Raw genomic sequence first — 27852 nt, forward strand, 5'->3', positions numbered from 1 at the left:
CTTTCTTTCTTTCTTTCTTAGGGTCTGGGGATGGAACCCAGGGGCATTCGACCTCCGAGCTACAGCCCCTGCCCTATTTTTTTATTCTTTATTTTGAAACCGGGTCTCACTGAGTTCAGAGGGCCTCACTAAGTAGCTGAGGCTGTCCACAAACCACAATCCTCCGGTCTCAGCCTCCTGAATGCTGGGATTACAAGCATGCGCCACCATGCCTGGCTTAAGTCGGTCTTTTCAATGTAGTTTCATTTTCTTATAAAAAGCATAAAAATTTCTGGATGACAAATATAAACCTTAAGATACCATTTTGGCTGTGTCCTTCAATGACTGATGATTTAAAAAAAAAATCTGTATCTCCTCTTAATGTTATAGTGTTTTGTAAATATTGGCATGCTTTTATTTAGAAAAATCACATTAACATGTATATTTATATTAATGAATAAATCAGAAGGTGACTTTTTTCTATATAAAATCTTGTTTCGTTTAATAATGTTCTTTTTAAAAATGTAGTCAATTTACAAAATTTTTAATATACATAGACATCACCAGGAATATACTTATTTGCATAGAAAGAGGCGAATAATCTGGTGTTCCTAAAGATTTGTTCTGTGGAATCTACATATTCCAGTGCCAACAGTTTAGAGATTTTACTGTTTTAATCACAGGTCTTTTCAGAGCTTCATATGTATTGTGTTTTTCTAAGAGAGTTATGCCAATAGCTTCCATGCTTCCTTGCCCATCAATCTTCCAGAACATTGAAGATAACCACAGGTCTGCCATGAAAACTGGTGCTCCCCTTGTGAATTATATTCCTTTCCACTAATTTTTAGCTGATTTGACAGAGGGAGCGGGACCTTCCAGCAGTTTGTTTGCCTTCACGCATCCCAGGATTGCAGTCTCCAGGTACTTCCAACAGTAACCAAGCCTGACGCGCAGCACCGCAGAAGGAACACAGCCTGCCCTTGGTTGGTCTGCAATGTGACCTAACCACTTGCTAGTGACACGGTCTAGCCTGCTACTTACCTACCTTCCCTGAGCTACTTACCTACTTCCCTAGTGACACGGTCTAGCCTGCTACTTACCTACCTTCCCTGAGCTACTTACCTACTTCCCTAGCGACATGGTCTAGCCTGCTACTTACCTACCTTCCCTGAGACACTTACCTACTTCCCTAGCGACACGGTCTAGCCTGCTACTTACCTACCTTCCCTGAGCTACTTACCTACTTCCCTAGCGACATGGTCTAGCCTGCTACTTACCTACCTTCCCTGAGCTACTTACCTACTTCCCTAGCGACACGGTCTAGCCTGCTACTTACCTACCTTCCCTGAGCTACTTACCTACTTCCCTAGTGACACGGTCTAGCCTGCTACTTACCTACCTTCCCTGAGCTGTATTTACCACGAGTGAAATGTGAAAAGTACTAAAATGAGGAACTTGGGAAGTGAAAGGGCCAGCCAGTGGTAGAACAAGAATATGAATCCAAGACTGCTCCAGAATCCCTTCTACTAATCATTTTATTAGAAGGTTTCCATATAACTACATCTTGCAGAATATAAGAGTAAAAACTATTTTAATGGTGCTCAGGTCAGTTTCTGATATGTTTCAGGCACTCAACCTATGGCGGTAACATTACTAATTCTAGAGAACTGACACCAATGAGTAACCAATGGGTAATCAAATTTCCAGATAACACTGATAACGTGAATACTGTAATTACGGACTTCAGGCTTTGGGTAATGTAAGGCTGGACTATTCAAGCCAATCTTCTCACTAAAAACTACAAAAATTGATGAAGAAAATGGACCAAAAAATTATCTGAAAGCAACAAATAATATAAGAAACTGCCAGGACAATGCATGTTTGTAATCCCAGTATCTGGGAGGCTGAGACAGGAGGATGGTAGTTTAAGGACAGCCTCAGCTACTTAATAAGGCCCTGTGCAACTCAGTGTGACCCTGTTTCAAAAATAATGAATAAAAAATAGGGCTGGGGTGTAGCTTGGAGGTAGAATGCCCCTGGGTTCCACCTCTAGTACAAGAGAAAGAAAGAAAAAAAGAAAAGAAAGAAAAGAAAGGAAAGAAAGAAAGAAAAAAAGAAAGAAAAAAATTACCAGGACAAACTTGAAATGAGAAGCAGCTCAGAAAGAAAAGTGTTTGTCTCAAATACATTTCCTAATCTCAGGAAATCTGAATTTATGATTAAATGACCCTATGAAATGTAAGAAACAGAAGTGAAATCAAACTCCAGGTACTACACAATGTAAGCAGTTTAACAGGAGAGTCACCTTATACTGACATCCCAGGAGATCACCAACAGTGTAGTGGTAAACTAGAAATAAACTAAGCCTGTTGCCCAGATTCCCATTGCCTAAGGGGTGATGGAAGCGATACAGAAAAACTCAGGCAAGGTCTTTGGATAAAATAGGCCTGAACTGATATCCCTCCAGGAGCCCATTAGAAGCATCAACTTAATTCTATATGTGAAATTTCAATTACATTGACAGGCACACAAAACATGGAGACTTCATGAGTAAGAACTAGTTTACAAAAACTATGGTGAAATATTTAGGTATTTAAATTTACTGGACACTGACCATAAAAGAACCAAGCTGCCGGGTGTGGTGGCGCATGCTTGTAATCCCAGCAATCGGGAGGCTGAGACATGAGGATCACGGTTCACAGACAGCCTCAGCTACGTAGTGAGGCCCTCTGTAACTCGGTGAGACCTTGTTTCAAAATAAAGAAGAAAAAAAAAGAACCAAGCTTACTCTTTTATTAAAAATGTAAAATATTAATGTACACAGGTTATAGAAAGTGACACAATAGACGTGAAAAGTCAAATAGAACTATGAGTTCAGAAACAACTGAAACAAAGAACTTGCATATGGATTTAAAATCAGATCAGAGGGTGTATTCATTTCGAATCACCCCCCCCCCCCGTGCCATTTTGGCATGGGGCTGTATTTCTATTCTCTGTATTTCTATCTTTTTAATAAACTTCTTTAAAAATTCAGTAAAATAAAATCAGATCAGACACAGCTGAGGGAAGAATCAGGGAAATGGAAGACAGGTCTTCTAAACACTAAAAGGTGGAAAATGCCTTAAGGGTAGAAGACACAGGACACATTGAGAAAAACGAACATGGTTTAAGAGTTGAGAAGGAGAAAAATCAAGGAAACGAGCAGAGACTGTCAGAATAGATGAGTGAGATTTGGTCCAAACTGATGAAATACCTCAGTGAACAATTTAAAGAAGTGCAAGAGTTTTAAGCAACATCAATAAATTCTATACTTATGTTATAGTGAAACTAAAGAAAACCAAAAAGCAAAAAAAAAATTAAATATAACTTTCACAGGTGACACATTGGCAAATGATTTTTAACAACCAGTAGAAATTAAAGAACAAAGTACAACTATAACTTTAATATCCATAAGGAAAAAATAAAACAGACAAATCAAAGTCAATGTAAAACAAAAAAAAGTTTGATACCAAAAGATTCTATAATTTTTTTTTTTTCCGGTGTGTGTGTATGTGTGGGTGTGTGGTATGAAAGGATAGAACCCAGGGCATTCTACCTCTGAGCTACACCCCCAGCCCTAGTGGTTATTCTTTATTTTGAAAAATAAAGAATAAACTTTGTTGCAAAGGGCCTCACTAAGTATCTGAGGCTGTCTGCAAACCATGATCCTCCTGACAATCCTACTGCAAGAATGAAAATTAAGAAAGATCTAACACAAGAAACAAAAGCTAAAGAACCCTGTAACTAGTTTAAAAAAAAAAAAAAGAAAAAGCAACTGAAGTAGTATACGAGATTAAATACAATGATATCCAATGAGACACTATATGCAATAAAATACATACTTACTAAATGATAAACAGAAAGAAAAGGAATATAATTCTATCCACAAAAAGTTCAAACCAGGCAAAAATAAGCTGTAGTATTAGAGAAAGACAAAGGTGGCAAAACCATAAAAAAAAGAAAGAAAACACCACGAAAACTGCAACAAGTTTACACCTGGAGTAATTGAGAGGAGATGGCGCTGGCAACAGCCCATCTCTTGACATGGAGGTACTTATGTAGCTATCCATCTCATGATTTTTTGTTAAACTGTACATTTATATTTCATGAGCTTTTCCAACTTTTAACAATTTTTATTGGGAACAACAACAACAACAAAAAAAAAACCCGAAATCATCGATCCCATCACACTGAGCCAATCTTTACAACAATAAGCATAAAATAGTACATTTACCATATTTTCTATAGAAAATGAACAAGAGCCGGGTGTGGTGGCGTACACTTGTAATCTCCGTGCTTGGGAGGCTGAGACAGGAGGATCGTGGAGGTTCGAAGCCAGCCTCAGCTACTTAGTGAGGCTCTCAGCAACTTAGTGAGACCCTGTTTCCAAATAAAATATAAAATAGGTCTGGGAGTATAGCCCGGAGGTAGAAAGCCCCTAGGTTCCACCTCCAGTACTACCAAGAGAGAGAGAGAGAGAGAGAGAGAGAGAGAGAGAGAGAGAGAGAGAGAAAGAAAGAAAGAAAGAAAATGAACGAGAACATAATCCATAATCCAAATCATATTTCCACAGTACCTTAATGATAATGCTCTTCCTTCCCTCCCCCTCCCTCACTTTCTCTCTCCTGGTACCAGGGATGGAAGCCAGGGGCATTCTTCCTTCGAGCTACACTCCCAGCCTTATTTTATTTTGAACAAGGTCTCACTAAATTTCTGAAGGCCTCACTAAATAGCTGAGGCCGACCACAAACCTTTGATCCTCCTGTCTCAGCCTCCTGTAATCTCCTGTAATCTCAGTACTGGGATTTCAAGCCTGAGCCACCACGCCCGGCTGCTCTGTATTTTTCATCACAGTAAAATGATCTGGAAGAGTGCTCATATCAAAGGTTATAAACCTTCCTGGTAGCTGAGTGTGGTAGCACAGGTTTGTAATCCCAACTCAGGAGGCTGACAGGAGGATCTCAGATTCATGGCCAGCCTCAGCTACTTAGTGAGACTCTCTAAATTTAGGGAGACCCTGTTTCAAAATAAAGAATAAAAAATAGAGCTGGGGTATAGCTCAGAAATAGAATGCCCCTGGGTTTCATCCCCAGTACTGCAAAAAAATAATAATTATTAAAATAAATAAATAAGCCAGGTGTGGTGGCGCACGCTTGTAATCCTAGCATCTGCGAGGCTGAGACAGAAAAATTGCAGTTTGTGGCCAGCCTCAGCTACTTAGTGAAGCCTTCTGCAACTTAGTGAAAGCCTGTTTCAAAATAAAGAATAAAAAATAGGGGTGGGGTATAGCTCGGAGGTAGAATGCCCATGGATTCCATGACCAGTACTACTAAATAAATAAATAAATAAATCTAAGTTCTTTGATTTATCATTAGATGAATGGCAAATTGCCAATTTTAAATAAAAGATAAGGACTCAGAATACCCCAAACTTTGTTTTCACTAAGTTAGCCTTGCAAATAAATCTCAGCACAGAGAAAGAAAAATAACCATTTCCCCATTGGAGAACAGAGATAGATTTGTCACTTATGATTATTTAAGCCAAAATTCACTTCAGAGGGCCATGTTACAGTTAGAAATGATCACTGTCAATATATATATATATACACACACACACATATATATATAATATCTGTATAATACATATAATAAGTAAAATATATAATGTACTTACCATTTCCATTAATAGACAGATTATGGGTCTTGAAGTTATCTGCAGCACTTTCCAGGGTTAGAGTAGTATGAGCTAGCAAATTATACTTCACACCACTAGTAGTGAGAAAGAAGACATGTTTTAAGTATTTTTTATATGTTATCTCCTATGTAAAGTATTTAGATCTTCAACAACAAAATGATAAACACCCTGTCTAAAAAAAATGGGCAAAGGACTTGAAAGGACATTTCTCTCAAGGAGAGAAAAAAGACCTCTCCCCTCCCCCCCAAAAAATATAAAACTGGTCATTTGAAATGCAAGTCAAACCATAAAAAGATACCATTTCACACCTATTAGGATAGCCATTAGTAAAATGACAACAAAAATAAGAACTACAGAAACTAAGGACCATTAGCTAGGATGTGGAGAATCTGTAATCTCTATACATTGCTAATAGGAATATAAAATAATATAGTTACTTAAGAGAACAGTAGGGTGGTTCCTCAAAAAAAATTAAAAATAAAGGCCACAATATGATCCAGCAAATCTATTTCTGCTATGCTCCCAAATGTACTGAAAGCAGGGACTTGAGTAAATAAACAAAAAAATGGGGTGTGTGGGTCTCAATGTGTGCGTGTGTATATATATAATAAAATACTGTATTACAAAATAGTATTCCACCTCAAAAAGTAGACCCATGGTATAATATGGATGAACCTTCAAGATATAGATGAAATACACCAGCCACAAAAGGACAAGTGCTACATGATTTCACTTTCAGCAGGTACCCAGAGCAGTCAAATTCATATGAATGAGAAGTAGAGCAGTGGTTGTAAGGGCTGCGAGGAGGACGGCAGAAAGCAGTGCATTCTGGGACAGAAACAAAGTCCAGAGATGCTTGGTGGTAATGGTTGGGAATGAATATAAATATACTTAATACCTTTGAACTGTATGCTAAGAATGGTTAAAATGATAAATTTGATGTGATGTATATTCTAATATTAGCCATAAAAATTTGGAGAGCATAGATGACAGATTCATAGTCACGAGATATTAAAATCAACTTAGCATGTTTATGATATCTTGTCAATCAAATCTGCAAATTATTTAATTCATACAAATGTTTCTAGTGTCTCATTGAGTCATTTAATATTTACTGAACTACATTAAACGTGCCCAGCCCTAAGCTAGGCAACAGGCATCCAACTGTACACAAGATCCAGCATTTATATTCTGGTGCAGGTAGAAGGGAAACAATAGAGTAAGTCGAGGACTATATAAAATATCAGCAATTGCAAGCTGTAACACAACTTTCTGTATGAAAGAAACAAATGGGATAAAAAAAAAATGAGGAGCTGTGTGAGGTAGATAAATTAGGGAAGGTGTTTCTGAAGAAGTGACCATCATGCAGTCATGAAGGATCTGGCCAAGCAAACAGGAAAGAGCCTAATAAGCACATGCAAACGGAGGGCTAAGAACATGAGAAACCGAGAAACCCGGTAGAGTGGAGAGCAGAGCAGCAGCCAAGCCTGGCCCACGGCTAGACATGAGGCGGGTTTGCACCAGGGTGGGCTTCGTTCTAGTGTCCTGGCAAGTTTAGGTGAGCTGGTACGGAGTGTGCCGTGGGATCTGAGTCCTCTTAATTTCCCAGAGGAAGAACTGACAAGGTCCCACTTACTCTATGACCAAGATCTAGCAGGGATTCTTGGGAGCCCTCTCCTCAAGAAGCTTCAACCTTGGCTTCAAGGCTTGGCCCAAACACTTCCTAACAGCTCAGGGCAGCATCCTCAGGATGCTCTTAGATCCTGCTGAAGAAAGATGCGTGTGGTGCTGAACTCCTATGATCCTAGTACTTGGGAGGCCGACAGGAGGATCACAGCCAGCCTCAGTTACTTAGTGAGGCCCTCGGCAACTTGGTGAGACCTTGTTTCAAAATAAAGAATAAAAATTAGGGCTGAGGATGTAGTTCGAAGGTAGAATGCCCCTGGGTTTAAAATCCCCAGTACCTCTTAAAAAAAAAAAAAAAATCCTGCTGAGAAAACTCAAGGCTCCCAAATGAAGTTAGTGTTAGTTGCAACCAATCCACATCTGAAGACAGGGTCCTGTCTCCCAACCAACCCACTGCCATAAACACTAGCTGGTCACCTAGGTGGGCTGCACAGGACCAGTCCACTGTGACCCTTGTGGCTACTTTGAATTTTTACTTCATTGACTCAGAGCCCTAGCTCACTGGCTCCCTAGTTTCTCCCTTTAAAACACCTACTCATGCCTACACAAACTAAAGCTAAGGGAAGTCTTGCTGGACTCTTCTCCCTACTGCAATAACCACCAATTTAAAAAATCTGCCCTCAGCCGGGCGTGGTGGCACACACTTGTAATCCCTGCACTTGGGAGGTTGAGACAGGAGGATCACACAGGTTCAAAGCTAGCCTCAGCTACTTAGTGAGGCTCTCAGCAACTTAGTGAGACCCTGTTTCCAACTTAAAAAAATATAAAATAGGTCTGGGAGTATAGCCTGGAGGTAGAAAGCCTCTGGGTTCCACCCCCAGTAACACCAAAAAAAAAAAAAAAAAAAAAAAAAAAAAACTGCCCTCAGCCGGGCGTGGTGGTGCACGCTTGTAATCCCCATGCTTGGGAGGCTGAGATAGGACGATTGCACGGGTTCAAAGCCAGCCTCAGCTACTGAGTGAGGCTCTCAGCAACTTAGTGAGACCCTGTTTCCAAATAAAATATAAAATAGGGAGTATAGCCCGGAGCTAGAAAGCCTCTGGGTTCCACCACCCAGTACTACAAATAAATAAATAAATAAATAAATAAATAAATAAATAAATATCTGCCCTTGCCACTTTAACTGGTGTCTAGCCTTGTTTATCCTTGACAAAAAGAAATCTGCTTCTGGCTGTTTACTTTAAAGATTTAGAATTTCTACCTATTGTGTGGGAAAACAAAGGACTTAACTACAAATTCCATTTTTCTTTTCATTATAGTCCCCTCTGTACTACTTATGTTAAATCAGCACACCTCCCCAAAATATCGATATTGCATATTCTGGCACTTTAGATGATAACAAATGAACTGTTGTTTACTAACAGCTGTATTTTCTATACTAGTAATTTTATCTCATGACTTATTTTTCTTCTTATTATTATTTTCTAGTACTGGGGATTGAACCTAGGGACATTCCATCTCCAAGCCATACCCCCAACCCTATTTTATTCTTTATTTTGGAAGCAGGGTCTCACTAAATTGCAGAGGGCCTTATTAAGTAGCTGAGTCTAACTGCAATCCTGGGACCCTCCTGTCTCAGCCTCCCAAGTACAGGAATTATAAATATGTGCCACCACACCCAGCTTATTATTTTCTAAAACAGTAAAATCTCAAAACGTGAGAGAGGGGAGAGAGAGAGAAATAGAGTCAAGAGAAACATTGGAGAAGAGACTGCTGTCTGATAGTAATTTTTATTAAATGTTCCAGTTGATCTTTCAAAACCCTCCTTTGTCTTAAATTTTTAAAATAAAATCTCTATAACAAGATATACATACAAATAGTGAACATACAATGAATGCACACATTTTTTTTTTTTCATTAAAAAGACAGGCCTATAGAATGTTACTCCTTTGAAGAGTCTCTTGGTCTTTAACGTACAACCATCACAGACCAGGTATCTTTCTCAATATACAAAATGTTTTGGATGAGGGCTTATACAGAAAATTTATGTTTGTGTAAAAATCTCAACCTGCCATTTCAAACAAAACAATGCATGAGTAATATTTTAAGTTACATTTTGAGCAGCTGGTAAAATGCAGACTTAAATTGTAGCGCTCTGGAAAAGTTCAGTAAGTATCAACAAATCTCCACTGTTGTGAGAGCTGAGAAAGGCACTAGCCTTGTGCTTAATGGACCATTCCCTGCTATTATAGACTTACTCTGCAAAAGTTTCATAATTAGGTTTTATATTTGCGTACTATCTACACGATGAATCTCCCCAAAAGTTGAGGAAGCATTAAAGAAACCATGGAGAAAGAATCAACATAATTATGAACAGCAATTATAATGGATGAGGTAATATTACTACACAAAAAAAACTATATTAACAATCAAATTAGTCATATAGTTACCAAGATACAATGTGTTGTTAAGCATCATCCCAACACATTGTCACTGATAAACAGTTTCACTGAGCTGGGCGTGGTGGCGCACACCTGTAATCCCAGCATTTGGGAGACTGAGACAGGGGGATTGCGGTTGGAGACAGCCTCAGCTACTTAGTGAGGCTCTTTGCAACTCAGTGAGACCCTGTTTCAAAATAAAGAATTAAAAATAGAGCAGGGGGTATATAGTTCGGAGGTAGAATGGCCATGGAGTCCATCCCTAGTACCACAAAAGAAAAAAAATTCATGGAATCACATTTTAGAAAACTAGATGAATAGATGCGTGTATTAAACTGATAAAGCATTATAATTTTTCCCACATAAAATGAATTCCCTATTACCATTTGAGTGCAGAATGTGTTATTTTAAGGGAGAAAAAATATTGGCAGTAAGTATAGTTGCCTGAGTTTGCTAGGTACTACTGTTCTGGGTGCTTGAGGCCACAACACTAACAAAAATGGGGGGAGTGGATTTCCCTCTTAGAAGGGAGGAAAAAGGGACAGATAAATATACAATGACATCAGACCTAGGAGACCGAGTAACACAGCAAGTGGATTAAGGTGACTGTTATTACCCATGGGCAAAGGAGACGAAGCCTTCCTTGCAAAAGTGACATCTGTGCCAAGACCTGAATGGAAGAAGAATGGAGCCATGAGAAGAACAGAGGGGGAGCGATTCCAGCGGAGGCGAGTTTGCGGAGACTGAGGTGAGCACATGCCGGGCGTGTGGCTGGACTGAGAGGAGGCAGGAGAGCCACATGAGGCATCCAAAAGGCAGGAGGCGGACGCCATACACCGAGGTCCCCAAGGGCATAAGGGAACTGAATTGTATCCCGAGTGAGCTGTGATGGGAACGGTGGGTTGAGCAGAAGCATGTACTATGATCTAACCTGTATCCTAATTAAATGACCCCTCAGCTGCCGTGAGAAGAGACCACCGGGGCCAAGAAGGGAAACGAAGATGGGACATCACCTAGGAGATGACTGCAAAGGAGCAGGCAAGTGTGGATGCCGGCAGGGAACAGGTGTTGGTGTGGCGTGCTAAGAAGTGGTGAGACTCTTGAGATATTCTCAAAGTGGGCTCAGTGTGAACCCTGGATGAGGAAGGAAGGAAAATCAAGGACATCTCTAAGGCTTTTGACCCAAACAACTAGAGAAAAAAAAACAGGGATTGTTACTGTTGTGGTTTGGATCTAAGTGTCCCCAAAGGGCTTGCAGGTCGAAGGTGTGGTCCCCAGTGTGGCAGGGACTGGATCAGGAGGGCTGTGACCTCAAAGGATAATCAACTGATTAGTCCAGGATCACCACAAGGGGGTGGGAACTGCAGAAGATGGGGCCTCCTTGAAAGAAGCAGGCCACTGGAAATAGGAGCCTGGTGTTAGGAAAGGGTATTGAAGATATAAATTGGGGAGCTACCAATACCTAGATGACATGTCATGTAATGAAAGGTAGAAAATCATGTGAAGCACAGTAAACAAATACTTGGTCATGTCAGATTAAGGTGAAGAGCAATGAACACAGGAGAGGGGCAGGCCGAGGGTGGGGGAGCAGGCTTGTAATCCCAGCATTTGGGAGGCTGAGACAGGAGGATCGTGGTTCGCGGCCAGCCTCAGCTACTTAGTGAGGCCCTGTTTCAAAATAAATTAAAAAAAAAAATAGGGCTGGGGGTGTAGCTTGGAGGTAGAATGCCCCTGGGTTCCACCCCCAGTACTGCAAAGAGAGAAAAAAGAGAAAAAGAGAGAGGCAAGAAAATAATCCAAGAAAAATCCAAGACAAGTTAAAAAAAAAATAAAAAACCTACTCATGGAGAATGATCATGTTATTGGAAAGGTCCATGAAAAGGAACCCCAGTGACTGACCCTCAGTGTGGCAACAGGAAGATTCACTACTGAGCGGGACAGGAGCCGCTCTGTAAGGCGGGATGGCAGTAACCAATCATGTGAAGTGAGAATGAGGGAGAGGTAGTAGAGGCGGGAGCGGGTCCTGTACAGGACAGCCGTAAAATGGGAGATGATGCAACATGCTTATGGTAACCATGCAGGGGGGCGGGGGGGTAATGATGTAGGAGAGAGGAGAGAGTGGTGGGAGTGTGAGAACTGGCAGGATCGGATCTAAGGCACCGGCAGATGGAGGCAGTCTACAAAGCAGGAAACAGCAGACACAGATACAGATGCAAACAGACTGATGGATTTGATGGACAGAGTGGTCTTCAGATTGTTTCAGGAATATCAAGAATGTATGAAAAAACTCACCAGCTGTGAATGAGTAGAGGGGAGAGATGGAGGTTAGGTAGAAAAAAGAGAGGAAATCGTTGAAATGCCTTGGAGAGAGGTTTAGTGGAGGCTACAGAGGGCCCGCCGGATTGCTGAGCCCTACCCTGAGAAGCCCCTCCAGGTGGTGAGGAGGAGAAGGACTCAGATTCCTCACTGATTCGAGTTCTGGTGCAACGCACAGGTGCTCAGGAGGATGTAACCATGGTCAGCGTTCCTCCAAGGTGAGTATGACCAAAGGAAAGAGACGCTAGGAGAGAATAAGACGGTAAACCACAGAGCCCACGCTGGAGCCAGGGCCCTGAGAAGGAGGGCGCACGGAGGTGTGGAGAGTGGGGGCCGTCTGCAAAGGTTTTAGAGGGCAGGCGGCAACTGTTAGAAAGGACAAGGCCCAGAAAGGAGTGAGGGGGCAAGGTCACTGGAGGCAACAAGGTCATAAAACTGAAAGGGGTAAGGTATTCGACAGTCTACCTGCATGTTAGGTTCAGCAAGAAAAATATCAGAAATGGTGCAAGAAAAAAAGAGAGAATGAAGTAACTCCAGGGTTTCATCTTGAGAACATCATAATTAATATTCACTGACCACCAAGACCATTTTTGTGTGTGTAGTACTGGGGATGGAACCGAGGGTCTGTCTAACTTCGGGCTACATTCCCAGACCTATTTTATATTTTATTTGGAAACAGGGTCTCGCTAAGTTGCTGAGAGCCTAAGTAGCTGAGGCTGGCTTCGAACCTGTGCAATTCTCCTATCTCAGCCTCCCAAACGCTGGGATTACAAGTGTGTGCCACCACGCCCGGCACCAACAACATTTGAATCATCTTTATTTCAGGAACAGATATTTCAGTATGTCTGTGGAATATAAAAATACTGCTATTAGTGTTCACGGGAAGGAGTATATTAGAAACTGTGCATGTCCCTGGAAACAATGGAAAGGTGGCATGTTTAGAAAGCAATTTGTGTGGCAAAAGATACTAAAATTATGTGATGATCAAATTACATGTTTAATTTTATTTCTCAGGCCCTAGGAGATGATTATGACTAAGAAACTTTCTTAACCACTTTAAAGTAAATATGTAAGGCATTAACCTCTATTTCCAAAGAATGACATATCTGGAAATAGGAAAAAGGCTAACCTTTTTTAATAATGGTTCAACAACACTATGACCAACTAATAGCCAATATAGCCATTAAAATAGTTTAATGTACAGCATAATTAGAAATATCTAAATATCCCCCAAAGCTAGATATTTATAAACCTGAGAGTGAGTATGCTGGTGCTCACTTAAAATCCGAGTACTTGGAAGGCTGAGACAGGAGGATGGCAGGTTCTCGGCCAGCCCCAGTTACTTAGTCAGGCCCACCACAACTTAGTGAGACACCATTTCAAAATAAAGGTATAAAATAGGGCTGAGAATATAGCTCAGAGGTAGAATGCCCCGAGTTCCATCCCTGGTGCCAATAAATAAATAAATAAATAAATAAATAAATAAATAAATAAATAAATAAATTAGGGCTGGAGGTGTAGCTTAGAGGTAGAATGCCCTTGAGTTCAATCTGCAGTACCACAGTTTAAAATATAAATTTTAAATTATCAATTAAAAATTGTTAACAGTCCTTTGAAATATAAAAGCTGAAAGGCTGAACTATGAGTAACTTTTTTCCTCTTCTTGATTCTATTTCTCAAACTTATAACTCTTAATAAGATAATTAATATGGTTAAATGGTAGTAGGATAAAATCCACCCCTAAGAATCAATTATGTGCAAAGTATTATAATTCATCTACTTATATTAAGTTTAAGTCACTTTGATAGGCTTTTTTAAATATTCCAAATGACTACTTCAGGTAGACAGGGCAGATATTTTGGTCCAGATGAAGAAAATCTGGTTCAGAGAATGAAGCTGGCTTATCTATACCTAAAAAGGATACCCCACTGCACCATACTACCTTTATGCCTCATTTAAAACACTAAGTGAAATTAAGCCAGGCGTGGTGGCACACATCTGAAATCCCAGGTGAGGCTGAGACAGGAGGGTTGCAGGTTTGAGGCCAGCCTTACCACAAAGCACTACACAAATTAGTGAGATCCTCTTTCAAAACAAAAAAATAAAATAGGTCTGGGGTATATCAGAGGTAGAACATCCCTGGGTTCAATCATCAGTACCACACACACACGAAATAGTGGAAATTACGGTACTCTTTCAATTAAAACAAATAGAGTGGTGGAGGTGTAGCTCAGTGACAGAATACTTGCCTAGCATGGGTAAGGCCAGGGCTTGATCCCCAACACTGTAAAAAACTAAACCAAATACCGCCAACCAGACAACCAAAACCAAATACAGTGACCACATGACCATATTTTACTCCCAGATTTTTGAGCGCACAGCCACGACTTACTAACTTTTGAATCCATGCGATACATGATATAATTGCTGAATAATCATTTCTAAGATGACTAAAGGACAAATTACATGCAGAGGTTGAGTAATTCCTTAGTTATATTTAAAAACTGCATTGCCTTTCACATCACCAAACCTTTAACATTGTTTCTAAGAACAAAAATAATCCATTTATTCCAGACAAGTTTTTGGATACCTGTTTTGGAACTTGCATCTAATTGAAATGTAATATAGTGGTTTACTTTTTCAAAAATGTAATACATTTTTCTGTCACTTGTTTATATAGTGAAAAATAATGTACTAATGTACTAACTAGTTATCCAAGCAAGAAATTATTAATTCAGCTATTAGAGGCACCAGGAAAATCTAGTTAAAAGAAATTTAAGTAAGCTAAATTCCACAAGTGAATAAATTAATCACATCCGGGAGCATACTAAATATTACCAAAAATGTTCACTGTCTTCTTTCAGATCCAACAATACTTTATGGTGATATTTCAAGTTACTTCATTTTTAAACCATGACTAATTACAATACCATCGCATCCAAGACCAACAATGACTTCACTTTTAAAACATTCTTGTCAGGATAACATTTTCTTTTTAAAACATTACACTCATTCCTTTTAGCCAACCCTAATATTGAGTTCCCAAAAGTTTAATCAGCTCCACTTTTTTAATCAAATAACTGTTATAACAATTGGGAGGAAGACAAAATGGTATGCAAAAAATAACTACTTAAATGGTAGTCTGAGGAACTGCACTTTTATCAGAAAATAGAGCTCTATTTGGTGACATGTCATATCACTAGGGAAGATATTTTGTTTTATATGTGCCCATTTTCGTTGAAGACTAAAATGTGTACTAGACATCAACAATGAATTAGATTGCTACTGAAGAAACAAAATCAATCCTCTTTTGTGACCTGGTTACTAATATTTATTCTTAAACTCCTATCATGGAGCAGATGTGGACAGTTAAGGAAGTATCAGGGAGAAGTAGGCCTAGGCTTTGAGGATAATCTAGTGTACTGTGTATTCAAACCATAAATCCAACAGGATGCTGGGATCAGGAAAACAATGTGATGGAATGTTGAAAAGGTATGATAATATCCTTTGACCAACTTTAAGGGCATGAAATAAGCAAACGGCATATAAATTTTACAAAATATGTTCATAAGAAGATTAGCACTTGAATGCGGGGACAAACCAAGAAGAATAACAAATGCAAACAGAAAACGAACATTAAGACAAATATGCCTGCCCTCGCTAAAAACAATTGAAAACAAAATAGTGTTATTCCCCCAAATACCTGTAGACTTCAAAGAGAAATACAAGCTAAATATAGGTTCTAACATCACTTAGATTATCTTCTCCTAGGAAATTATAAATGTGGTTTTAAATTTAAAAAGTCGGGTGTGGTGGTGCACATCTATAATCCTAGTACTTAGGAGGCTGAGACAAGATGATCGGAGGTTCAAGACCAGCCTCAGTAAGTAGTGAGACTCACCAACCTAGAGAGACTTTTTTTCAAAATAAAAATAAAATAGGGCTGGGAGTGTAGCTCAGAGGTAGAATGCCCCTGAGTACCGGGGACGAAATTCGTAAAGAAAAATGTGCACATTTTATAATCCTGTGTCAAGTTTCTACATGGCAATACTTCAGCATAAGTTTAAGAAAGGACTTAGAAAAAGCTCTGCTCTGGAAACAGTAAAAATAGTTAAATAGTAAGAGTTACATTATGCCACATCCACAAATTATCTCACTGAATCTCATAATAATCCTATGGAGTTAGATATTATTAGCATCTCACAGAGGAAAAAAAAAACTAAACGAACTCTCACAGGTCACAGTGATAAATGACATAATAAGGAATTAAGCACCAATGCCAAATAGGAAAGTTTTAAACAAGGCATGGAGGGGCCTGCCTGTAATCCTATCTCTTGGGAAGCTGAGATAGGATAGTCTTAGGTTTGGGGCCAGCCTTAGCAACTTACCAAAGCTCTCGGTAACTTAAGGAGACTCTGTTTCAAAATTTAAAAAATAATAAATAAAAAGGGTTAGGGGTACAGCTCAGAGGTAGAATACCCCTGGGGCTCAATCCCTAGAATACCTCCAAAAGAAGAAGAAAAAAAAAAACCCAAGGTTTTAAACTACGTTAGAACTCTTTTTGTTGCTTTTGTGTGCTTTAGGAGTATTAAGCCCTAGAAATGTCTCTAAGGAGCTTCTAAAAAGGAAATGGTTTTATCTAAGCATCTTTAGTTTCATGTGAGCAAACTGAGGCTCAGAGAAAAATATGTGTCTAAGCTATAGTGTAGTTGGATAAGGACACTATTGGTACTATTATTTCTTAAATAAGGAATACTACTGAACTAAATAATTACCTCTAAGGTCTATTTTCAGCTTTAAAATCTGTTTCAACCTAGATGTAGAGTTATCTAGTCATAAAAAATTCTGCTAGCTTATGGTTAAAGTATCTCCTAACAAATCCTTAATGTAATCTTAAAGTAGAATACTTAAGATTTAGTCTTATATCTCAAGGAAGAAAATGAAAGGTCCTCTGCCCCATATTAAATGGCAGTTTTATTGGAAAAACTTACATCTTCTATGACTGTTATTCAGGTTCTGGAATGACACCTATTCATAAATCATAAAATCAACTTAACAATTCTCAGCACTTTAAAAATAACTGAAAGCAACCTGAATAAAAATAGCCCTTACTACTTACATTATAGTTATCAGGGTAAGTATTGCCTCACAAAATCTGCTTATGTAACTGTGCATTCAGTCATAATGTAAAATATGTATATATGTATTTTTTCTTTTGGTGGTACTGGGGTTCCTGGAAACCATTCTACTTCCAGGCTACACTCCCAGACCTATTTTATACTTTCCAGGCTATACTCTCAGACCTATTTTATACTTTTTTTATTTATTTGGAAACAGGGTCTCTTAAGCCAGGGCAGCTGGCTTCGAACCTGCGCGATCCTCCTGTGTCCGCCTCCCAAGTGCGGGGATTACAAGCGTGCGCCACCACGCCCGGCTAAAATATATTTCTTTATTATGCATCTCAGTCAAAGTAGATGGAAATCACTACATCAGAGTGCCAACACACATTTCATATGCAACACATCAGACATGAAAGAAGTTATTTATTACATTTTGATGACTGATGTTTCCAAGATATATATTGAAGACATTTTGCTTTTTTCTAATTGGAGTAAAATTACTAACATGCTCAAGAACCAACTATATTAGACTTGCAAAGAAATTCTAAAAATCCAACCTGATCAACAGTTCCCCAATGAAAAATAAATACAAAACTATCTGTGTAGAAACAAGTACAATGTTTAAAACAGGTATCTGAAAGAAATCAAAGCTTCATGGAGAAATGGTGATTTCAAGTCTAGCCAGAAAATAAACAGGGAACATACTATTGGGTCAGAGAATGAGGAAGCCATCAATCATTAGGTGGTACCAAAGGGATACAGGAATGAGCCTGAAGGGTTCCCACTGCTCAAACGTGGGACAATTTGACATCAGAATACTAAGAACAGAATGAAATATAAATATATGAAAAGTCAAGAGTTCGAATAACACAACATTGCTTTTCTCTGTGATTCCTATATCCATTTACTTTTTTCTAAAAATTGGTACATCCAAGAATCATGCATTTTTTTCCTCCAAAAATTTTATTGCAGCTGTAACCAGAGGATTTATGAGGGAACAATCTTCTTGTAAGAATGACAGTTTAGGAAGAAAGTGCAGGACAAATTTAGGAAGTCATAAAATTATCATCCCCAATGAAATAAAGAATTATCAGTGGTGGCTGCTAAAAGCATTAGACAAAAGATTGATAGGGAACTTAACAATGGATGGATCCGGGTGGCAATTCCTGAACCCAAAAGTGGAACAAGGCCTCGTAATGGGAGATTCTCGGAAATACATCTAATTATATGAAGTATTAGTACTCGAAAAGAATTTGAATCTAACCAGTCCTTCAGATCTAATTACCAGGTTATAGAAAATACAGGGCTAAAAAAATGTTTTTTAAAAAAGACCAGAGATGCAATCAGCTAGATTCAAGATATGGAAACTCCTATAACCTCTGACTTTCTTCAGTAAATAATGGCCAGGAAAATAAATAAAATATATAGAAGAAAATGTACGCACCTTTTTTTATTTGAATATAGACTAGATTCCTCCCCCCTCCCCCTTGGTGTACTGGGGATGGAACCTTTCTACCTCCGGGCTACATTCCTAGACCTATTTTATATTTTTTACTTGGAAATAGGGTCTCTTAAGCCAGCGAGGCTGGCTTAGAACCTGCGCGATCCTCCTGTCTCCGCCTCCCGAGCACGGGGATTACAAGCTTGCGCCACCCCGTCCATAGATTACAGTAAGGACTTATTTTGTAAAGTATGTCAATAATAATATAGGTTTGTTAAAAGGTGATTAAAAAATATCAAGCTTTATAAGAATAAACCATGGCCCACATATAGAAATCCATTTAGTAGACTGATAGATAAGTAGCAAAAAACTGGCCTACGCATTGTTTCTTTCGAGAAAAACATTTTCTCTTTCTGGTAGATATTAGAATTCCAAACAACTAAAAAACAATTGTAACCCAACTTCCTTCCTTCAAAGGAAAGCATCAAGATACCTCAGGTGGGTAAATGTCAGACAACCAAGTTTAGTTTGTGTTACAGGATGCTTTTCTACTTAAAATGTAAACATATACTCCATAAACAATACTTTGAAAGGTATAACTATGTTACCGTAAATATTGTATTAGAAAACTTACGAAACAGCAGAACTGAAGAACATGCTTGTTTCCTGAGCCTCTTCTTGAAGGACTGAAGTCATTTTCTTTCCTGTAGCTTTACTTATAGATGTCTTGAGTTTCTTAGCTAGCTTTTTTGGCGTATTGGTCATAGAAGATTCTTCTGTACAGCAACTATACACTTCCACCCTTATCTGAAAGTCTGGCTCCGCTTCACTACTATAAACAAAGGCATTCACAATGTTAGAAATTTAGTAGAAAATAAAATTACCTCCCTTTGATGTTTTCCTAACATTTAAAAATCAGCATTTAAAGTCAGAGGCAGGATCACCTTGTATTTATTTAGGATCTAAATGGTCTAACAGAGCCATTACAACTTTCAGAGCTAGCAGTTTATAAACTAAGGCCAACTTAATTAAGCCCATGTATAAAGGGTAGAAGAAAAAAAATACCCTGGTGATTTTCTTGTCATTTTACATTTCCCTTTTAATCCTTTGGTATCATTCTTTAAGATTTATGCTGTGTGTGTAATTTCCTGACATGACTATCCCTCCAAAGCAAAATCTGCTATGCCTTTAGTTTTCATTTCTTCTTCAAAAAAAGTCACTTACAGCCCAGTCATGAATGTAAACCTCACCCCACATTTGTACCTAATAACTATAAACAACATTTCACTCTTTGTACATGAAAAAAAAATAACACCCCACAAAACCAACATAGAGGGATATGCTTCAAAGCACGTGTCCTTGAGGGTGGGGCTGTCTTGTGCTCTCTGCATTCTTAGTGTTGTACCTGAAGATATGTGGTACATTATTTATTAACTTATACAGAGAAATCCTGCAATTTTAGTAAATGCTAAGATTAGATTTCCTCTTTTTCAGACCCAAGGAACTACCTTTAGCATAAGACTGGTGGTGTTAGTAATAATAAAACACATCTAAGACTGTACAAAAGAGGTCTGTCAATAGCAGATGTCCATCAGGCTCAAAGATTTAAAAAATACAGCATGAACTTTTTTAAGATTTCAATGGCCAATCTATAGGTTGGATAAGTCCAAGGAATAACTTCCAGATATTTTTCTAGTTTATGATTTGGCAGGTTCTAAACATTCAGTATTCCTGGTAATGACTAACAAATGTCAATATTTCGAGGAGAACCAGAGATTCATAAATATTGAACACTTTTAAAAACAATCATCGTAACAAAAGGCGCATTTTAAACATGTAGAACATTTGTCAGCAGTTATTTTTAGAACAATTTAAAATATTTACAGAATTTTTAAAAAATTGTAAATCACATGTTTTCTTCTCGAGTAATCTTTATTGTTCTTTCCCTGAAAAATAAAGTCTGATTTTTGTCCTTGTGGTAAAAATAAACAATAGCAAAGTGACGGGATGCAGAGAGCCCCATTCAGAGGCTAATTCTGGCAGGGAAAATTAACTCATTAGCAATAGCTGATAATAGAAATAAAAGTATTCAGATAAGGAAGGAGAATAATTTTATCCTCTACTGTATAAGTATTTAGATTTTATTTTTGGACCCTAAATAAATTTCTTTGGTCCAGTAGAGCTTGTAAAAAGGCCTGCATTGCTGCTAATAACTCAGGACAATGTATTTTCTTTTCCTGCACTATACAATTACTAAGGGACACTAGGCCAGAAGCCACAAAATATGTTTTGCTATGGCCCTTTTAATGTCATGTGAATGGCAAAACTAGTCCTCTGAATTCTCAAATAGTTGCTCCATAGCTAAAAATGGCAAAAACCATGTATATGGATTTTTTAAATAGTTTCGTAGCTATTAACATTAGATATGAAGATGGTATCTTTGAAAGCCTGGGGGAAAAAAAAAATCCCATACTGATTTAGGCCAATCTGAAAGAGGCCAGGAAATACTTATGTTGGTTAAATGATTTGTATGGCTACCTGAGGAGTTCTTTCTGGTTCTGTATTATGGCCACAATAAAATGAGCCTGTAAAAGAGCAGGGGCAATAAAAACAGCCCTGAGGATCACCCTTTTTTTTTTTTTTATTGTTGTGGAGTACATGAAAGAAGTGTGCCATAAGAAAAGAACACTGGAAATTTTTACCAAGTGCTTTTCCTATGATACAACGTCAGGACTCTCTCATAAATTAAACTGCTTTACTATTTTAGTATTTCTGTAACTAAAATGCTTACAATGAGAAGGAAGAACCTATTTTATGCCCAAATTCAATCTATACCAAGTAATGTTAGATGAAATTCCACTGTATCCATGGCTTAATAAAGAAACTATAAATATTTATAAAATTTTAAAACTTACCATACCCAATGAGTCATATATTTGCTGCTAATATTAATTACAAGATTTTCATTTTATTTTACATCAGAAATGAGCTTCTTTTCAACAGAATAATCTGTAACATTACTTAAACATTTAACTATCTTAATGCTTCCAAAAGAACACAAAGACCCAATAATTAGGCCATGACAATCCACAAACCCAATAATTAGGCTGTCTTTAAAGAAAAAAAGTAGCATTTTAGACTATTTTCATCCTCTGAAGATTAAAGATACTTACAAAATTGCTGTGTTTTCAAAACATATATCTGTAATTGTTTTATCCACAATCACCATGTCAGTATCAAAAACTTCAGTTCCCATTTTGAATAAACAAAAAATAGCATAGCGCTGTGATCCTAGAGAGGAGAGACAACATTTTAGGTAATAGAATAAATACTAAAGAATGATATCTTAAAATCACATTGAAAATGAAAAATATTAACTTAAATACGGTTAACGGATCCTTGTTTTCATACATTGTATATGTAACCTTTAATATTTTACAGTGGCTCTTCTGCCAATATACAACAATACCTTTTTTACCCAATGAGAACCCAGCCTTAAACTAGAAAGTATTAAAAACTAAGTTTACATATATAAGACTCCACCAAAATCATAAATTATTAGAAAACTCTTAACCCTTAATAGTATACTCATGAACACTATCACTTGTGACATTGTAGTTTCAGGTCTATTCAAAATTATTCCTAAATTTCTTTTTATTATAAGGTTAAGAGTAGGCATATTAACAACAGCAACAATTTTCCAAACTAAAAGCAAGGAAGGAAACCACCAAAAAAATAAAATAAATAAAAAGTAGGCATGGGAACAGAAAATCCATAGCTGTTCAGCCTTTTAATTTGGTGATGTTTTAAAAAGTATTAGGTAATTAAAGAGCTAAATCCTCATTACTAAGAAACTATAGTTGTTTGGAAAAACTTATTCTCTGTAGGAATCAGAAAGATTTACTTAATTCCCACATGCATTCCTTTGTAAAGTAAATTATATTTCCTAATTGAATAACAAACACTAACCTGATTTCAAATTCTTCATATAAAACTAATTACGTTTGATATGATTCCGTTTTTAAAGTGTGAGGAACAAAGCTATCACTGTAGACACAAAGATACAGGATTACCATCTCTTTTCTGCCTTGTCTCCAACAGCTCAAAACCATTGAGTTTAATTTCCATGACCTAAGCAACACATAGATTCATGAAGACTATCTAAAGCCATAAAATGCTGAAGGGGGAAAAAAAATCAGACCAAGCTAAAATTCCTTCTTTATTACACTCTGCTAAAAAATACGAAGTAAGAAAATAAGGCAGAAAAGATCTCCCAGATTGTGATCAACAGAAGACATGCTGCTTTTACCTTCATTCCTTAAATATTTTTTTCATACTTTCCTCTTCTCATCACCCTGAGCCTGTACTTGCATGAGTTCCTATCAACGCTTAAAAGTATTCCCAATATGAATTATCTTAATTAGGATCAAGGGATTGCAACATATTTATACAAAAAACAGAAAACAACAGTTCAGAAAGATTCTGATTATTCCGCCAAAAGACATCAACTGATTTCAATGTGAAGGAAGTCTTTTTCCCCAGTAATCACAAATTTACTAAAGAAAACATCTCAGTTACAAATTAATATCATACATACCTTCTTTATTGCTGAAGTGATCAGAGTCTTTCCACATTAGTGGTATCCTAATATCTATAAGGGGGGGGGGGAGTGAGAATAATTTGTACGTTATTATTTCTTTCAGTGACATGGGACATTGTGAATTCCATAGCTTCTGACCATCAAAGCCAAATGAAATGTGTTACTTAACAGCACATCTTCTAGGTACTGTTTATGGCTAGTACTTTTAAAAGCTATTTAATATATGTAAAATTCTGGGACATATTTCTTGAAAATATAAATTTTCATTGTTCTGACTACATATACATCTTTTTCTTCCTCGTTGATTTACGATGTCATTTTTACTAGCAACGCCATTCTGAATAAATGTCTGTTCACTGGCCATACATTTTATTGATTGAATCAAGTCCTTAATTACTATGAACATCTGACTACTCTTTTTACCTTCATAACATACTTCACTGTTAGAAATATTTCATTTTGTTAGCATCTTATCCTAATTTCTTTATATGAATTTTAGAAATGTTTTATTAGTGCTATCCTATTATCCAAATGAACTTGGGGACTGAAAATTTTATAATCTTCTGTCTTTACATAAAGTGGCATAATACATTTACCCTAACATTTTAATTAAGGGTGTTAGATGTTTAATATTTGGGGTTTGTTTTTTTATGGAAAAGTAAATGTTTTTTGCCTTGTTTTCTAGCTAGTTATTGCTGGTTTTGAGAGAAATTACCATTTTTTATATATATTTATCTTAAATGCAGCTACTTTTTACTGAATTCTTTATTAATTCAAATAGTGTTCCGGTAAATCCCCCTAGGTCTTAGAGGTCTGCAATCCATCATCTTCAAATATTATTCAGTTTGTCTATTTATTTTCAATAGTTTCGTATTTTACTCTTATTATTTTAGCTACAATTTCCAAAATAGTGTTAATTCTATTGACATAATAGACATTGTTATTTTGTTCTTGATTTTAATGGGAATGCCTTCATTGTTTTATAATTATGACTTGGCTGATGTCCCGTCAAATAGCCCACTCTTGCTTGACCACAGCTGCTGACCCATTTCTTTTCACAACTGTTCTTACTCACAGCTGTTCTTGCTCTGGTAGGGTGGCATTAACTATTTACACTATCATGGGACAAACACGGACCCTGACTTGTTTTGCTGTACACTCACAGCTTACCGGTCAACCTGGCCCTTTCTCATGCCTGGTCATGTAAGTTCCCAATAGGAGAAAGTGGCTGTTTCTTACTTATTTCTCACGTGGTCATGTATCATTAAGACAAAGGACGTGTAACCCACCTTTCTTAAGTCAGCTGCAATGAAGAAGTTCCTTCCAGATATTTGAAAATGGCTGACTCAGTTTTTAGCCAACAGTACTCACACCTTTGTTTTTATGTCTTCACTGACATTTAATGATAAATTGAGAGCCATAATAGGACAACTAACTTGATGATGCTATCAGGTACTCAAAGTCTAACATTTTCAAAAGCGAAAGCTGAGGGGCGTGGTGACCTGATGTGGTTAAATCACTGAATTAGTAGTCACTAAAAAAGCTGAGACAATGACCACAAGGTTATTACTTTGTGTTTGGCAGAATCAAGATAAGCCTGTCATCCTTTTCTATTTTTAAAGATCTGGCCAGCAAGTGGTGAAGCTGGAAATGGAAAACCCAGTTGTCTCCTGGCTGTCAATGTAATCTCGGAAACATTACGAGACCTTTTCGCAAATAAACATTTTGACCAAAACAAAAGTCAACATTGTCACCCCCATATTAAAAAAAAATGGATTTATAATGGTGAATTTATTGTTTTAATAAATACACGGAAATTACATATGTATCCCATCTTCAGAGAGTTTCAGTTCCTTGATTTAAAATTATCTTTTAGAAAAAAGAAACATGTAGAAATATGTTGTTTTTACATATTTGTGGTCATGAAAAGGGTTTTCTTTTAATATCAGGAGTTGTAGCAGTCAATAAACTACTACAAAATGACAACAGATGAGTCTATTGTCATTTAAATTTTCGGTCACATTTTAAAATCTCATTTGAATACTGAGTGGTACCACACTAGAAGATTATGTTTAAGTATCTGGAAAAATCCCTTTTAAAGATCTAAAATATTTTATTAACATCAAAACATTTTAAACATAGAGGCCAACTATTATATAAATGTATGATGTTTGGCAGCAAAAGGATGCGAGGAGTATAAAACATGCTTCGTGCCAGTCTTACGATCAGAAAGATGACAACCCAGGTATAAAAAACCATAAAACCAGCAACGGATTCACATATTTTTTTTCTGAACGATTTTTTTCTTAGCTGATGGCAAACTTCTGATTATAGCTAATAATATCTTAAATAAAATACAGGCCATGAGCCAGGCCTGGTGGCGCATGCTTTTAATTCCAGTACTTGGGAGGCGGAGACAGGAGGACCGCGGGCTCGCGGCCAGCCTCAGCTACTTCCTGAGGCCCTCCGCACCTTAGTGAGACCCTGTTTCAAAATTTAAAAAAAAAAAAAAATGGCTGGGGGTGTAGCTCAGAGGTAAAATGCCCCTGAATTCAATCCCCAGTACTGAAAAATAAATAAATAAATAAATAAATAAATAAATAAATAAATATGCAGGCCTTTATTTCCATATGACAATTTTTGTAAAGCTAGAAATGGAAAACCATTTCTTGAGTGACAGGGCCTGAAATCTGGCAGAAGGTTCCTTACCACAAGGCTCCTGGCCAGTAAAGTAAACTAGTTATCACTTAAGGACCGGTGGAGGTACTAAATGTTGTTTCCAAAATGTACTGACAAGATAGTGTTTGTAAAAGTACATTACCTTCCTAGTGCACACAGAAGGTAGCCGCGCATATTTACTCCAATCTGCAGCATCTCCAAACCATTGTCTTTAGTTTCCTTAGCACTTTGGAGAAACTGAGACTACACAGCATTAAGTGCCATCTAGTGGTAAATGGTCTCTTAACTGCATTAGTAACTCAGACAAACGTCATTTCTAGCTGAAAGGATAGCAGGGAGGTCATAGAGATGAACAGAGATCTTTTTTTAAAAAAATAGTTATTTCAGGAACTAATTAGGTGCCTGAAGCACAGGGTGTTTCTGATGGAAGAAGAGATAAAGGCGATGGCTCATCTGTAGGAGTAATGGAAGACAGGGTTAAGAAAAAGAATCGGGTCGGAATGGAAAATAGGGGAAGTTTGGTCATCATCCTACAAGCAACAAAGACCAGTCATCCACCCAATAAATTGCCCTGAAGCTATTACTGGGTGTCAAGCACTGAGCTAGCTAGATTCTGGGTATAAAGTGATGAACAAAATAAACATGTTTTCAACCCCCATGGATATCTTGGCTGAGACAATCACTAAAAACAGAAAAGAAGTTGGGAGTCAACCAACTTGGGTTTGCAGCTCAGCTCAGCCACTGGCCTCAAGTCACTCAAGCTTGTTGTAGAAAATGAGACGATCATCCTACCTGTTCTACAAAGCTGTACCCAACCAAGGGGAAAAAAGTACAGAATGTACATATGGTATGAGGTGGCTGCTCACACTGGAGAGTTCTACACAAATGTCGAGCATGATGATAAAAACAGCTTTAGTGGTATGAAAAATAGAGAGGCTGCAAAAGTAGAGAATGAAACAAAACTTTATCACCTCTAGGTACGTTTTAGAATTTATTCAGCAGTACAAATGACCCACTTACAGCTTACCTGATAGGGCAACCTTTCCTTTACATGCGGTTCTTTCTTTATGTTTGACATTCACATCACTGCCAAAAGAAAACTATGATAAACAGAAAGGTCTTTTGTAATGAGCAACTGTCTCACATCTTTCACAAATGCCTGAAGAGTAAAACAAATACATATCTATAAATAATAATGATTTCCAGTTAAATGTAAACTATTTGACTCCAACTTTGAAATGTTTAGTCAAGAGCTAACTAGCATTAAGAGAAAGACACAGAAGCATTCTTTGATTTTTTCATATAAACAGTATTCCCTGAACGTTTGGTGCTTACTCCACAATGAAAGCCGTTCTGTTGCATTTATAAAAGTATTAAGGATGCACAATTATGTATCACTATGAATTTTACCATCATGCACAACTGCAATGCACCAATAATTTTTTTTTTTTTTTTGGCAGTACTGGGGATGGAACCCAGGGGCATTCTACCTCCCAGCTACATGCCAGCCCTATTTTTTATTATTTTAAAACAGGGTCTCACTGCATCACGGAGGGTCTCACTAAGTAGCTGAAGCTGTCTGCGAACCACGATCCTCTGGTCTCAGCCTCACAAATGCTGAGATTCTGAGCGAGCTGGGATTCCGGGCGGGCGGGCGCCACCACGCCTGGCTAATCTCAGTATTTGAAAGGCTGGGATAGGAGGATGTCAGATTTGAGGACAGCCTCAGCAATAGTGAGACTCTCATCAATCTAGCAAGACCCTGTTTCAAAAATAAAAATAAGCTGTGCATGAATGCACCTGCTTGTAACCCCAGTATTTGGGAGGCCGAGACGGGAGAATTACAGGTTCGTGGCCAGCCTCAGCTATTTAGTGAGGCCCTTCCTCCACAAATCAGTGAGACCCTATTTCAAAATA

General features: G+C 37.7%; 1 protein-coding gene across 1 annotated transcript in view; it reads right to left on the minus strand.

Annotated features, from left to right (window-relative positions):
- RTKN2 (rhotekin 2) overlaps window positions 1–27852 on the minus strand; it is a gene marked incomplete at both ends in the record, with an annotated part of 84307 nt that overhangs the window by 23102 nt on the left and 33353 nt on the right. The window contains 5 exons of the mRNA XM_080694809.1: window positions 5692–5786; window positions 19291–19488; window positions 21830–21947; window positions 23254–23307; window positions 26963–27021. Of these exons, the coding sequence (XP_080550935.1) occupies window positions 5692–5786; window positions 19291–19488; window positions 21830–21947; window positions 23254–23307; window positions 26963–27021 (524 nt within the window). The remainder of the gene's footprint in view (window positions 1–5691; window positions 5787–19290; window positions 19489–21829; window positions 21948–23253; window positions 23308–26962; window positions 27022–27852) is intronic.

This window comes from Muscardinus avellanarius (assembly GCF_963383645.1).
Source record: "Muscardinus avellanarius genome assembly, chromosome: 4".
In the NCBI taxonomy this organism is placed as follows: domain Eukaryota; kingdom Metazoa; phylum Chordata; class Mammalia; order Rodentia; family Gliridae; genus Muscardinus; species Muscardinus avellanarius.